General features: G+C 42.1%; 1 protein-coding gene across 5 annotated transcripts in view; it reads right to left on the reverse strand.

Annotated features, from left to right (window-relative positions):
• Nucleotides 1–4176: 4176 nt before the first annotated feature.
• LOC311228813 (inverted formin-2-like) overlaps nt 4177–16228 on the reverse strand; it is a 94901-nt gene continuing 82849 nt past the window's right edge. For 2 of the 5 annotated variants that reach the window (XM_084314762.1, XM_084314761.1), the window contains 4 exons: nt 14113–14256; nt 12913–13383; nt 8106–8200; nt 4177–6022 (listed from right to left, as the gene is read on the reverse strand). In XM_084314762.1, coding sequence (XP_084170888.1) covers nt 8133–8200; nt 12913–13383; nt 14113–14256 — 683 coding nt within the window. In that variant the 3' untranslated portion in view covers nt 4177–6022; nt 8106–8132. Of the gene's footprint in view, nt 6023–7830; nt 7861–8105; nt 8201–12912; nt 13384–14112; nt 14257–16228 lie in introns of all 5 variants that reach the window. The other 3 variants (XM_084314763.1, XM_084314764.1, XM_084314765.1) reach the window with 3 other exon arrangements.

Consider the following 16228-nt stretch of genomic DNA (forward strand, 5'->3'; position numbering starts at 1 on the left):
ACATCCCATAATAGTCTCCATTCTACTATTGGTCGAGACCTTGGTGCCAGGCTGCCATACCCCTCAGACCCAGTTCAAACGTACCGCTCGACATGTACGAACAAGTCCTAGTTCCGCGTAGGAATTTGGCTACCGCACCACTAATGGGACTATTTGTTCATAGTGCGTATATATACTGCGCTACTAAAGTAGGACTTTCTTTTCAGTCCAGTTTCTTACCCTCCAATAGAGTCACAGACGTAAAGCCTCCCCGCGACGCCACGTGTGGGAGTAAGGCCAAGTTCGCCTACCATCGGTATTGAGACATCGTGTATATTAATATTTGAATAGTCATATTTGGCACTATATCGTCGAGTTGGACGTAGTCTATTAAGCTAATAATAGTCTGTTAATATATAGTGCTTCGTGCGGTGAGAATACTACCGTAGTCAGTACCCCATCGTTTCGGGCAGAGAACTGGCTGCTTACCCAGGGTGGTTGACCCTATGTGAAGCTGCACCCGAGGAGCCCCAGAGCCGACGAGCGAGTGGACCTGTATACCGGATTATTCTACCGACGACAGCCCGCCTTCCCAGGCACGGATTATGCTTTGGATACTTTGATTATTCCATGGATAAAGACCCCCGACACTGCCGTGTGTTGGAACCCCCCCCCCCTGGAGAGGACGCAAGGTGAGGAGACGCTCTGCAAGACGAGGTCTCTTCACGTCTCTCCCCCGTGGACCGGAGAGAGCCGGCCCACAAAGAGTCCACCTGCTTTCATCTGTGGTCCAAGGATCGCCGGCGCATTGAACGGCACTACAGTGGGTTCACCTGGGATACCCTTGGCCGGACGAGGCAGCTGGATTCTACCCCCCCCCCCTCCTACTCCTGTCGGCTTACAAGCGACCGGATTAACCCCCTCTAGTGTATCCAGCCTATAATCATTAAAGTATCATTGCTGTTATTCCTTAACTATTCCAGGTCGTATATTTACCACCTGCGCCTTCAGAGATTGGACATTCTCTATTGATATACCGACGAATACTCCTTGCCATAAAAGTGCATACTATTTCAATTCATAAATGTAATTAAGTGATTAAGTGCTTATTCTACACACCATCGCTGTGTAGGAAATAAAGACCTGTTTCTACTTCGTACATTTGTGTTGGATCCGTTTCATCTACGTGAGAGTGTTCATGATAATATATTTATGCCGTGTACTGGGTGGCCGAATATTAAGTACAAAGGTAGTGGTAGTAAGTATCATATCTAGTAATACAGTCAGGGAATTGTACCCCTCAGTTACAAATGTAATAAAAAAAGTCAACCAACGAACTCGATTCTTGTACCGGATCTCCTCTCTGGTAAACAAGAATACCCTGAAGACTCTGGCAGGAGCACTCATTCAGGGGTACTACGACTATGCTTGCACCTCATGGTACCAAAGCACCTCAAAGGCGCTAAAAACAAAATTACAAACATCTCAAAACAAACTGGTCAGACTACTGCTTGACCTTACTCCTAGAACCCACCTCACCCCTGCCCACTTTGACAACCTAGGATGGCTTAGAGTAGACGACAGAGTACAGCAACTTGCAATGGGCCTGGTCTACAAGATACACTACACGACCAAGGTACCCATGTACATGTCAAAATACTTCCCAAAGGTCAGTGAATACCACGATCACAACACCAGAGGGAGCTCCACAAATCATGTTAAACCCAGATTCGGCTCAAATAAGGGACTAAACACGTTTCGCAATTATGCCACATCAATGTGGAACGCCCTACCCAAAGCTGTAAAGGAATGTGGATCACTACCCACTTTCAAAACCTCTCTCAAGGGACACCTACGGGAGACTGCAATTCAACACTGGCCCCTGTAAATATCCTAACCCAACCCCCTCCAATGTACAGTCATTTACCTAGTATGGTTTTGTCAATAGTCCAATGTACAATTTTGTTTGTTTGTACAGTGTCTCCCCCCCCCCCCTCAATGTACAGTTTTGCTTGTTTATACAGTGTGCCCCCCCCCCCCCAACCACCTCCAATGTAGATTACCCAGTATGGTTGTCAATATCCCAGTGTACCCAACCCCCCCCACCCAACCTCCTCCAATGTACAGTTTCTACGTCAAATGTATATACTCCCTTTTCCTGACTCCTTCTGTATCACAAACAGTACTGCATTTGCAAATCTGGTATGTCATAAATGTATAGATGTAGCAGTACTGACTATCTGTATGTCATGTATGTCATATATGTCATGATGAATTGAAAATGGGGGACCCTGATGTAAACAAGACGAAAGTCTTTCTCTGGTCTGCATCCCCTTAACAATTGTGTGTATTGAGCTGTACTGTATTGTACCCATTCTGCAATCTGTTAATAAAGTTTTCAACCAATCAATTCAATCAGAGAAAGACTTGCGTCTGGTTTACATCAGGGTCCCCCATTTTCAATTCATAATGACATTCATGACATACACAACATACAGATATACAGCTATACAAATCTAATCATCTAATCTAATTATGACATACAGGTATACAGTAGGCCTACTGTTCCATTTGTGACAGACAAGATATGCAAATATACAGTACTGTTAAACAGCAATAATTTAAAGAAAAACAGTTTAATAACTGTTAAGTGGGTCGTTTTCATTCAACCATTTGCATTTGTGTATCAGTTTTGCACCGTTCAGTGACGATTCCGAACGATGTCAGTAATCTGTTGGTGCCTACTTTGGACGTATTTGGAAAGTGCTCAGAAAAGGGGTTGTATTTACCCCAGATATCCAGTAGGAGGCAGTCATGTACATGCCATTTTGTCTTGTTTTGTTTTAAGATGGACCAAGGCACTATTTATTCACGTGACTCATATCATATCTTATCAAGAGAGTGATTGAAACAACCTGAGCAGGTCAGACTGAGCAAAGCATGCAGTGTGAACGTAGAAACTGTGTGGCATAAAAGTTTGATTTAAAAAAAAAAAAAATCATGAAAAGACTGAGTCCCGCTGTATTACTCAGGCTGAGTGTCTCACAGGCTCGTCCGACTACTAAGCGGCACCCTTCTGTTGTTCTGCATTTTTTTTTCGTTTCGGCGACCTGGTGGTCCCGGGCTCCCCCAGGAACACCATATCGATACCGAACTCAGCGCGGACACCCGATCGTCATAGTCCACTGCAGCTCAGAACTCCTGAGCTCAAACGATCCGCCAGCCTCAGCCTCCCAGCAGCTTGGATTATAGGCGCGCGCCACCACACCCGGCGAGAGTTGGAGGGACCAGTCGGGCTTTTGTCTTTTAAAAAAGTGACGTCACCAAAGTCTATTAATAATAATAATAATAAAATAATACATTCGATTTATAATGCACTCTATATCTGGAAACCAAGTCTCAGAGTGCTATTGTGATGTATATGTCTATCAATGTATATTATGATGGCATCTAGTGGTGAATATAAATTTTGATTGATTGATTGAATTGATTGAACATTTTATTAATTAACAGATTGCAGAATGGGTACAATATACAGTACGGCTCAATACACAAGACTTTCGTCTTGTTTAAATCAGGGTCCCCTATTTTCAATTCATCATAACATATATGACATACAGAGATAGACAGTACTGCTACATCTATACATTTATGACATACCAGATTTACAAATACAGTACTGTTTGTGATACAAAAATAGTGTGGGGGGGGGGGGACTGTATATTGAATTATCGACGAAACCTTATATTACTTGGTCCCAAGAAGAGGGTCTCGTGTATTATTGGGTTAGGAGGACATTTACTGTACATTGGAGGGGGTTGGGTTAGGACATTTACAGGGGACAGTTTCGAATTACAGTCTCCCGTAGGTGCTCTTTGAGAGTGGTTTTGAAAGTGGGTAGTGATTCACATTCCTCTACAGCTATGGGAAGTTTTCAATCAATCAATCAATCAATCAATTTCCCCTGTGCGTTCTGTAGAAAGCTATTCGGCTGCAAACTAGCCTAGCTTAGCACAAATGAATGAAAGCGGATACGGACCACTAGCCGCACTTAAAACTCTGGGAGAGTTAGTGTTTTTGGCCAACAGCTAGGCTAGCTGGTCCGTATCCGCTTCCATTCACTTGTGCTAAGCTAGGCTAGGTTGAAGCCGAATAGCTTTCTACAGAACGCACAGGGGAAATTGATTGATTGATTGATTGAAAACTTTATTAACAGATTGCAGAATGGGTACAGTACAGTACAGCTCAATACATACAATTGTTAAGGGGATGCAGACCAGAGAAAGACTTTCGTCTTGTTTACATCAGGGTCCCCCATTTTCAATTCATCGTAACATATATGACATACATGACATACAGATACAGTACTGCTACATCTATACATTTATGACATACCAGATTTGCAATTACAGTACCGTTTGTGATACAAAAAGAGTCCAGAAAAAAAAGTATATACATTTGACGTAGAAACTGTACATTGGATTGCCTTTGAGGTGCTTTGGTACCATGAGGTGCAAGCATAGTCGTAGTACCCTTGAATGAGTGCTCCTGCTAGAGTCTTCAGGGTATTCTTGTTTACCAGTGAGGAGATCCGGTACAAGAATCGAGTTCGTTGGTTGACTTTTTTTATTACATTGGATGCCATTTTGTCACAGGAAAGATTTGCCTCTAGGATGGGGGATGTTTTGGGGGATTTGTACTTTACTCAAGTATTATTAGGTTTGTATACTTGTACTTTTACTCAATTACATTTCAGAGAAAAAAAACATACTTTTTACTCCTTACATTTAAAATGCAGACCTACAAAGTACAAATCTCCCAGGTCCAACCATTTTAATTAGTATATTTGTTTCTCTGGCCGAACTAACGTTAGCGTTATTAACTTATTAATCCTGCGGTCGCACTTTATTTAAAAACAGCAAATCAAATCCCCATCAATGGAAAATTAACCCGCCCATACTCATGCTGATTGGTCCCTGTGTGAGTGTACTGTATGCTTGGTTTCATTCCAGCCTTGCCTAAACAACAGCTGATGATTTCACTAATTGGCTCACCTTTTCAACTAACTCACCTAGATTTTGAGACGGTACCCATACTTTCACTTAAGTATCATTTCTGGGTACTTTTTACACCCCTGGTCACAGACCATGCACCAGAACTCAAAATATATCTCCCGTCCCTTCACCGCCCCGCTGCGCGCGCAGTACACCTCGGAGACAGAGTTGGGGGGTCTTAAGGCCCGACACGTTCATCTCAATTGGTGGGGGGCGGGTCAACGGGGCCACAGAAAGAACAGCCAAAGAACAGCTCAACCCACTACATGGCACAGAATTACACTGCACAAATCTCACATAACATGCCCCCCCCCCACCCTACAGACACACAAGAAGAAATAAAAGTAAATGCATAGTATTTACATGTTGCATTCGTCTAATGATGATCAACGTTGCAGTAGGCTAGACTGTACGAGAGAATCCCTTTATGGGGACCAGTTATGCAATTAGTACACTATCAGATATGATATGTGCCAAGAAAAACACAAATCAATTTGTCTTCATTCAGTGATGCATTCACAACAGTCTTACATAATGAAATGACACGTCTGTATGAACAGGTAAACAACTTACCCTCCCCGTCAATTTCTAATTTAACTTTTGAAAATTGTGGCAAATAATCTGCCGTTGTTGCGCAAACGTCTCTCGGTATCGGAATCTTGCATTAGAGTTGAAAAGCAAATCCAAGGCCATAACATCTCCCCCATCCGGGTATCAAACAGCACGCCTATTGATAAAAGACTACTGCACGCACCACTTTATAAAACAACATGTACAGTCATTATGTTGAAAGGCAAAAACATTTAGCATCCCAGCCTTGGTTGGACATGTTATTTTAATTTAAAACTGTTAGTCTATATCCCAAGATCTGATGCAGACGTAATATCCCATTCTTCTGGTTGGCAGCCGTATCAACGTCCTCGCACTGAGATGGGTACACTGTCAGACAGGTCAGTCTTTCTCTTTGCCATCCTTCCTCTTGCGAGCACCTGTGGGAAGAAGAACACAAGAGACAGAATCAGTATTCTTGCTGCAGTATAGTTCCCAAACGTTTCCATGTCAAGGTCCCCCAAATTGATTTACATTAGGCCAGGGTCCCCCATCTGAGAAGTTTTGTACGTTGGATATGATTTAGTAAGACTCCGTAATTATACTATCCATCTATATATTGTGAAGAGAGTTGTAACAGTCACAAATGTGCCTGCTGTATTTTTGTGTTATTATTTAGTTGCAGTGCCATGTTTTGGCGCTCCTTGTTTGTACTTGATGTAGTACAACAGGTTGAATTTGATTTAACTTGAACCAGTGACTCACTTCACTTCCTGGCTACCTGCACAGCGCTAATTAACTAAGGGTTGGCGATATGGTAGAATGTGGTATCGATCCGATACCAAGTAAATACAGGGCCAGTATTACGGATACCGTAATACTTTTTACTTTACTCATTAATTTACTAAAGCAGCTGATCTACTTTCGTGTAGAATAGGAGAGCGATGCGTCATAACTCATTGCAGTGAGTTGCAGTATTGTGGTCTATAGCTGTAAAACAACACCGAACAACGTTCCTCATCATCCAGCAGTGCGCTGAGTGACTGCATGCCAGCAACACTCAAAGTATAGCAGGGAAGGGGGGGGAGGGACAGAGTGAGCATGAGCGAAGTGGGTGAGAGGAGCACTGTTCGGCTGTTTGCACAACCACTACGATTTAACGATCGAATTGAAGTATCAATCTCATCACGCAAGTATTGATCAATATACCGACGCCAACGTTGGTATCGATACACAATACAGATATTTTAGATAGATCTGCCCACCACTAACGTTAATTTGTCTAGTAACGTTCTCTAGTAACTATGTGGCTGTAAATCTATTTGTTGATGTACAGTATATTGAATGAATATAGAGCCGTATGACCAGGCATCGTACCGTCATAGGTAGGGTTGGGCACCGACAACCGGTTCCAATAGGAACCGGTTCCTAACTTCCGGTTATGGAACCGTTAACCCTTTCACTGCCACACTACAGAAGGTTAACCCTTTCACTGCCACACGACAGCAGGTTAACCCTTTCACTGCCGCACGACAGCAGGTTAACCCGTTACTATCACACTAACCGTCGGTAGTGTGATAGTAAAGGGTTAACCTTCTGTAGTGCGGCAGTGAAAGGGTTAAGAAGATGTTTGCATTTTGATGATTTTTATTTGATTAATTTGTTAATTAATACCCTAGTAGTTACAGTACAGCAACCAAATTAAACTGTATCAAGTCAACTGGCAATGTGAATAGTATGAAAAAAATAAAGGATTATTCAAATCATTTTTTTCTCCTGCGAAATAAGCTGTGACCCGTTTTGACCTGCACCTCAAAGAGTCGGAATCGAGAATAGTTTAGAACAGGAATCGAAATGGAGAATCGGAATCGTTAAAATACAAACAATGCCCAACCCTAATCATATCTAACAGTATGTTTTGATAATAAATGGGTGCTAAACCCCAACAGCGACAACGTTTGATTAGCTCATTGCTAAGCTAAGCTATCCTGGCGCGGTTCGCGAATGTAATACCGCGATTAAACTATTCCCTGTTTTCTTGGGGACCCTCCTGGAAGGACCTTGAAGACCCCTGGGAGTCCCTGGACCCTACTTTGGGAACCACTGCAGTGCTTAGAGGAGAGGGGGGGGGGGGGGGGGTGAAACACCTGAAAGACTGGACACAAGGCTGGACAGGTGAAGAGGAGGTGTTTTTAGTAAAGCCGTGTAAACATGTACATGGAAGGAAAAATAAAATGGAAACCCTTACGGTGGGAACAGGGTGAAAAGGAATCCCATCCTGAGAATGACATAAGAGAAAAATGGCCGCCGTGTGAACATGGTCAATTGCGTCATACCGGTTGGCATGAAACGTGAAAATACTATGAATATATTCCGACTTTGGAACATTCAGTCAGCCTAGACACTTGAAGGATTTGCAGGGCAGACGGAAACCATGACGGGACACCAGATGAAAGAAGAACCATATGAGAAAGAAAGAACCACCAGATTAAGATTTGATTTCTTTTTTTCAGAACGAATTACCTGGTTGGCTGGAAGCTAGGACCCAGCTCATTGCATCATGCATCCTTTTTTATTACATTTTGGCATTTTGATTTTACCAAGGCAAAAAAGACCTGCTTGTGGGAGATGGGGGAGAGAGAAAGATACAAAAAAAGGTTGATTTGAATGCAGTTAATTTGTTTGTCTGATTTTGCAGTCATTCATACATCAGGAATCCTTTGTTATCAATGTGCGTGCGTGCGTGCGTGTGTGTGTGTGTGTGTATATGTGCGTGTGTGTAGATTTGAACTGTACTTAGAGGATAAAAGTAGCAGAGTAAACAAGAGACTAAACAACAAAATAAGTGTAGTAGTTGGGTTTGTCGGAAATCTGACTGCATTCATGTCTTTGTTATGGTCTGGGTGAATGCTCTCTTCTGATTGGCCGGCAGGTATCAGCAGAATAGTCAACTTGTAGGCACTTCAGCTCCACGTCGTGCTTTAATTAAGCATTACATCACACGCAGGAGTGGTTTGTGACCAATAAACCATGCCTAGGGGTGGTTGTTAGGCCCGAGGCGCAGCCGAGGGTCGTTAGACCCCCCTAGGCATGGTTTATTGGTCACAAATCACGACTGCACGTGGTGTAAAGCTTTTATACAACTGCCAGATTCATCCAACCTTATTTCTATACAATAAACACACATTAATCGAAGATTTATTGAAAAAACCATCCGCCAGAAAAAGTAGTTCCCACAACTCCATGTGGAAGCAGCTTGAAGTGCATCCAACCAAACTAACACATCCAACTGTGTATTATTGGAATGATTGAGAGAAGTTGCCTCATGTGGAAGCAGCTTGAAGTGCATCCAACCAACTAACACATCCAACTGTGTATTATTGGAATGATTGATTGAAAATTTTATTACCAGATGCAGAATGGGTACAATACAGTACGGCTCAATACACACAATTGTTAAGGGAATGCATAGGAAAAAAACGTTTTCTTCGCCCTATTTTTTTATTTATTTCTTTTAGCCTAAACTTAACCAGTTGGAAACCAGGGGTACAGTAATAAAATTAGCAATCAACCAATCAATCAATTCAATAGACCATGCTCACTTAAAACAGCGCTGCTTCTCTCTCAGTCTGACTCCCCCGCTGTTGCAGACAGGAGTGTGTGTGTGTGTGTGTGCGTGTGTGTGTGTGTGTGTGTGTGTCACAGTGTGTGTGTGCGTGTGTGTGTGTATGTGTGTGTGTGTGTGTGTGTGTGTGTGTGTGTGTGTGTGTGTGTGTGTATGTGTGTGTGTGTGTTTGTGGGTACGCCAGCGTCGGACAGTGAGAGAGAACGCTGCAGTCAGTAGCAAGAAGGAAGTAGAAATTTAAATCAATCAATTAATCTATCAATCAAACCGCGATTTTTCTTTTGTTCTAGATTGCCTCAAGACCCATCAATTACATCATCCAACATTGTTTAAAGGGCTAACACATTCCCCTTGACAGAATCGCTTCATATTTAGTCGTTTAGTCGCCATTAACATATCCATTTGTAAATATTATTGGCCACCTTCTTGTGATCCGGCGGAGTGATGTGATGTGGGTCGGTTGTGGGCGGGTCCTGGGCCAGCAGCGTGGATTGTTGCCAATAAAGACGTGTAAAATGACTGTTTCAGCCAATCAGAATCGAGAAATTTGCATGCCGTTGTATAAAACCGTTTAACGCACACCTACTCATCCATTATCCGTTACCTGACTTTTGATGTGGCTCCATAGAGAGGAATATAGTAGCAAACCTCATTGTGTCTTGACATGAATATAGTAGCAAACCTCATTGTGTCTTGACATGAATATAGTAGCAAACCTCATTGTGTCTCGACTTAAATATACAATAGTAGCAAACCCCATTGTGTCTTGACTTAAATATACAATAGTAGCAAACCTCATTGTGTCTCGACTTAAATATACAATAGTAGCAAACCCCATTGTGTCTTGACTTAAATATACAATAGTAGCAAACCTCATTGGGTCTCATTCTCCAACGGACTTAAGACAAAAAGTTTGCTCTTAGGGCCATTTAAGACATCTTAGATTTTGGGATTCCTCCCCAACCGTCCCTAAGTTTGGACTCGGCCCTGACTAAGAGCAGGATTTAGGACCGCTGAAGAGCAGTCTTAACTTGACAGACTGTTGTGCTCCGTGTTCTTTTGGATGCCAGACGTTTTTAGCCATCCTTGTACTCAGTGTGCCACGGTTGCCACCGCTGTAAAGGATAGGGATTTTCACTGTGCGTCGCGGTGTTTGCAGGGCTATATCTATATTCTATATTCTAGCTATGGAGACAATACTATGGCTCATTTGACAGTAACTATCACTCGTTCAACATGTGAAAAATAATAAATGTTTTCATGTATACGTTCGTGTGTTATACCGTGGTGAATATTGTATCGTTTCAGAGTGATCCTGGCTAATTCCTGGTAATTGTGCTATGGAGCGATATGTGAATTTTGCGCCTGTCCCATTGTACCAATCAATGTGATATATTGCATGTTGGCTATAACCTGCATTCTTTCAAATGTATAATTAATCAATAAAACAGATATTTAACAAATAAGAAATACAAATGCCACAGAAGGCATTAAATAATAATTATTTTCAATAATTTCACAATAATTGCATAATTGTGTTTGAATATCTGAGTAATTAAGTAATTATACATTTGTCCAAAATTGCTGGTTCAGATATGGTTAATCCAGTTGCCCTGTGATCAGATGTATCCATATTATTAATTTTTCCGACATCAAATGCGTAATTTTTTATCGTACAAATATTGTCATATTTATTTAAATTATGATTAATTAATTCCAAGGAGGCCTGTAGAGTTGACATGAAGGAATCACTATGATTCCTCCCAAATAAAGCCGAATCCAAGCTTAGGGACGGTTGGGGAATCCCAAAATCTAAGATGTCTTAAATGGCCCTAAGAGCACATTTTTTGTCTTAAGTCCGTTGGAGAATGAGACCCATTGTGGCTTTCTTGACTTGAATATAGTAGCAAACCTCATAGTGTCTTGACTTGAATATAGTAGCAAACCTCATAGTGTCTTGACTTGAATATAGTAGCAAACCTCATAGTGTCTTGACTTGAATATAGTAGCAAACCTCATAGTGTCTTGACTTGAATATAGTAGCAAACCTCATAGTGTCTTGATTTGAATATACAGTAGTAGCAAACCTCATTGTGTCTTGACTTGAATATACAGTAGTAGCAAACCTCATTGTGTCTTGACTTGAATATACAGTAGTAGCAAACCTCATTGTGTCTTGACTTGAATATAGTAGCAAACCTCAGTGTCTTGACTTGAATATAGTAGCAAACCCCAGTGTGTCTTGACTTAAATATACATTTAGTCATTTCAATACTTCAAAATACAATTCACCAATTCCATTACTATGAATGGAACACATTATTGCCGTCTCGTGAGAGGGCGGTAAATTCCACCGGCTCTCGACAACAAGAGCTCTATTGAAATTACCGGACCGGCAGGAAAGAATCTCTGTGGGAAAGTGAACGAATAACGCTCTCCCGTCCCTTAACAGTTTGAGTGCTAGCCATTAACATGGCAAACATGGTTAAATGCCAGGACCCACTTCAATGATAGCGTTGTGATCGCATAATCTCTGTCTTCAATTATGGCTGTGTCTAATCTGCCTGTTGCTTATTAATGACTTGTTTGCAGTCAACATTGTCGAAACGGATTGTTTTTTTAAAAAAATCGGTTCATTTTCGTTTTATAGCATTTTGAAAAGCCCTTGTTTATCAGGAAAATATATAGATTCCGTGATAAAAGGCATTTACTGGAATATTCTAGCATACACAAAAACGTTGAAATTTTTCGGCCTATTTATGAATCGTTTTCAAATAAACACTAGATTATGGATAGTATGTGTACTTATGCACGCTATAGAGGCGGGCTGAAAAATCGATTCTCTCATTTCCTCATCAGCGATCACAGCCACACACACACACGCATAGGGCAAACGCTGAGATATAGGTGAAAACAGCTCTGATTATCCTAAGACTGGTAAAATAAATTCCTTACCTGAGATCAGATGTTATCCAAAAAGATTATTCCAATTCCTGATCGCCATTCCAAATGTCGATCACGCTTATTTATTACAGTGTTGGGTCCTGTAAATACATAATCCACGTGCACAATCGATCCTTCAGTTGGCCTTGACGGAAAAGTAAAATGAGGAAACTGGCCACCCCCCCTGCATCAGTGTAAAGTAATGGGGTGCAGTACCACAGGGAGAGACGATAGGGGGCGGTATCTTCCCAATTGAGCTCAGAGAGACTCTGCAGCACTAACCCGAGACTCGATTGATGAAATATGAATTCAAATCGCCAATAAAAAAAAAAAACGCCAAACAAACGCTATATAGCGTCGGGGGCACTCAACGGTCGGCATGAACTAACGACAAAACGCGTCCGTGGCAATACGTGTCATATGTTGTGTTAATACCAACCGCTGGAGTGCCCTTGAGCAAGGCACTCAACCCCCCCCCAAAAAAACGTCTCAGTGTCCAACAGTGTCGTACTGGGCAGCTCCCAGGTGTGAATGCATGCAACTGTGTGAGTGGGTGTGAAGCAGAGTGTTGCTGAAACGCCCCCAAGGGCCCACTTGAAAAAGAGTTGGAAATCTCAACGTGATAAAACAAAGGATAAAACTAAATAAGAATAAAAAGCACATCCAATTAGGCTGGACAACGCCCCCACACATACCTAAACTGCAAATAAGATGGATTCATTTTGTATTCGCTGCACGCTTCGGTTCCTACTCAGACGTTACCTCTCTTGTTTCTCTTGGACTTCTTCTTCGTCGTGTGTTGATCTGGTCTGGTCTGGTCGTCAACTGTGGTCGCTCGCACTTCCGACAATTTGATCTCTTCAAACGACGTTTCCTCTGTCACACTCCACCCGTTCCCGTTCGATTTCCCATTTCCGCCGTCTTCGGATTCCTGCGACTCCTCCGGTTTGGCGGCGATTACCTCGGCTCTCGTCGGACCTCCGTCGTCGTCGCCCGCAGGGGTGGCCGTTGGCGATCCACGCTCGGGGGACCGTTCGGTGGGGAGAGCTGGTGCGGCCTCCTCGGCCTCTGGCAGTATCTCCAAGCACGGTGTTGGCGATCCACGCTCGGGGGACCGTTCGGTGGGGAGAGCTGGTGCGGCCTCCTCGGCCTCTGGCAGTATCTCCAAGCACAGTTTTAGCGATTTAGCCCCTTCGAAGGCGTCTCCCTCTTGTGATCTCTCACGGTTGCCATCTGAAGAGAGGAGACCAGATGGTGGACAAGCTGGTGACCGTTGAATGTAAAACGTTTATTTTAGGGCTGTACCGAATGCTTCGAAGCTTCGATCATAATGTTGACATTCGAATTCTAAATCAACATTTGAATAAATTCTTTTTTGTATACGTCTATTCAATCTGTTTAAACCAATGGGTTTTTTCTTCACAGTTGCAGATACAGTTTAGGCTACACTAATATTATAATATTATACTATAAGACGTCACCATCACTTTCGTACCAACCGTGCCCTTATTGGATTATTTATATTTGACGAAACGGAGTTATATTCATTAAAGAAAGTTGATTTAATAAAAAAATACTCATTTAATCAGATTAATCATTTTATTCAAATTGAGGATTTAGTTAAAAAAAAGAAAAGAAAAAAAATCAATAGAAGCTTAGAATGTTAAAAAATAACATTCGGTACAGCCCTAGTTTATTTACTAGTGGACACGTCCTCAAGTAGTACCTTCCCCCCGAAACACGATCGAATGAGCAGTTCACAGCTTAGTTGATAAGCCGACTGGATCGATAAGGTTTTGATCCACTGATTTATGACTTAATAATGTCTGACAGTTACATCACAACAATTTTGCATGATTAATTTTTCCGGAAGACCATAATGTGAGGAACATTTTACAGATATATCATTTAGTCAACATAATGCATCAACGCCTGGCCAGTCCCATCTAAAGTAGTATTTACCGGCATAACGGCTGTGCCTTGCCCTGCCAGCAGAGCGCAGGCCGACCCCGACGGGTCGCTTCTTCTGAGTAAAACCCCTCTTGATATCTGCCAAGCAGTTGTCCATGATGCAGCCCTCTTCCTGCACCGGCTGGGTCCTACGGGCTGAGGGTGGGAGGGAGGGAAACACATACACATTCAAATATTAACGATTTGAATATCTCTTGGAGCAATTGATTAATATTATGCATGCTGTGTGAAGATACTTGTGTGGTCCCAGTGAGTCCATTTCATTCAGATTATCTTGCGGTGAGAGTTCGAGAGCCTTTGAAAATGGCTGTGCACGTTTTTTCCCAGTATCAAAATCTAGTTTGAATTTGGAGCAATATCTACCCGTGAGCCATGATATGGCTGGTATATGGATTTCTTAAGATCTCCACTTTCATATGATACCACTATCTTCACACTACCTTAAAAAAATGCCCGCTAGAGCCAATAAAAGATGGCTAATCAACCGGCGGGATATCTGTAACATACATGCCGATACCAATATTATATAGATGATAATTAAGCAATAGCTCACAACAGGCCATGGTATATGGTTATTATATCACAGCTAAGGGGCGTAGTTCTGACAGACCCTTAGAATCATAGCTGTGGATATACGCTCATTATACCATGGCTATAAACCAATCATATCGCTTGATTTGAGCTACCCGTTTTATAATAAGCAAATATCATCCGATAATATCAGTTAGAATGTGAGTTAGTTGAGCAGAGTAAGTTCCCGTCTCTACTCTTCCATACTGTTAGAATGTTAGTTCGTTGAGTAGAGCTCCCGTCTCTACTCTTCCATACAGTTAGAATGTTAGTTCGTTGAGTAGAGCTCCTGTCCATACAGTTAGAATGTTAGTTCGTTGAGTAGAGCTCCCGTCTCTACTCTTCCATACTGTTAGAATGTTAGTTCGTTGAGTAGAGCTTCTGTCTCTACTCTTCCATACTGTTAGAATGTTAGTTCGTTGAGTAGAGCTCCCGTCTCTACTCTTCCATACTGTTAGAATGTTAGTTCGTTGAGTAGAGCTCCTGTCTCTACTCTTCCATACTGTTAGAATGTTAGTTCGTTGAGTAGAGCTCCTGTCTCTACTCTTCCATACTGTTAGAATGTTAGTTCGTTGACTAGAGCTCCTGTCTCTACTCTTCCATACTGTTAGAATGTTAGTTCGTTGAGTAGAGCTCCTGTCTCTACTCTTCCATACTGTTAGAATGTTAGTTTGTTGAGTAGAGCTCCTGTCTCTACTCTTCCATACTGTTAGAATGTTAGTTCGTTGAGTAGAGCTCCTGTCTCTACTCTTCCATACTGTTAGAATGTTAGTTCGTTGAGTAGAGCTCCCGTCTCTACTCTTCCATACTGTTAGAATGTTAGTTCGTTGAGTAGAGCTCCCGTCTCTACTCTTCCATACAGTTAGAATGTTAGTTCGTTGAGTAGAGCTCCTGTCCATACAGTTAGAATGTTAGTTCGTTGAGTAGAGCTCCCGTCTCTACTCTTCCATACAGTTAGAATGTTAGTTCGTTGAGTAGAGCTCCCGTCTCTACTCTTCCATACTGTTAGAATGTTAGTTCGTTGAGTAGAGCTCCTGTCTCTACTCTTCCATACAGTTAGAATGTTAGTTCGTTGAGTAGAGCTCCTGTCTCTACTCTTCCATACAGTTAGAATGTTAGTTCGTTGAGTAGAGCTCCTATCCATACTGTTAGAATGTTAGTTCGTTGAGTAGAGCTCCCGTCTCTACTCTTCCATACTGTTAGAATGTTAGTTCGTTGAGTAGAGCTCCTGTCTCTACTCTTCCATACAGTTAGAATGTTAGTTCGTTGAGTAGAGCTCCTGTCTCTACTCTTCCATACAGTTAGAATGTTAGTTCGTTGAGTAGAGCTCCTGTCCATACTGTTAGAATGTTAGTTCGTTGAGTAGAGCTCCCGTCTCTACTCTTCCATACTGTTAGAATGTTAGTTCGTTGAGTAGAGCTCCCGTCTCTACTCTTCCATACAGTTAGAATGTTAGTTCGTTGAGTAGAGCTGGGCTTAAACCCCTGACGTTATGAGCACAGTCTGCAGGGCCATGGAATGTCTTGACTGATACTAT

This window comes from Notolepis coatsorum (genome assembly GCF_963971535.1).
Source record: "Notolepis coatsorum genome assembly, chromosome: 5".
Taxonomy (NCBI): domain Eukaryota; kingdom Metazoa; phylum Chordata; class Actinopteri; order Aulopiformes; family Paralepididae; genus Notolepis; species Notolepis coatsorum.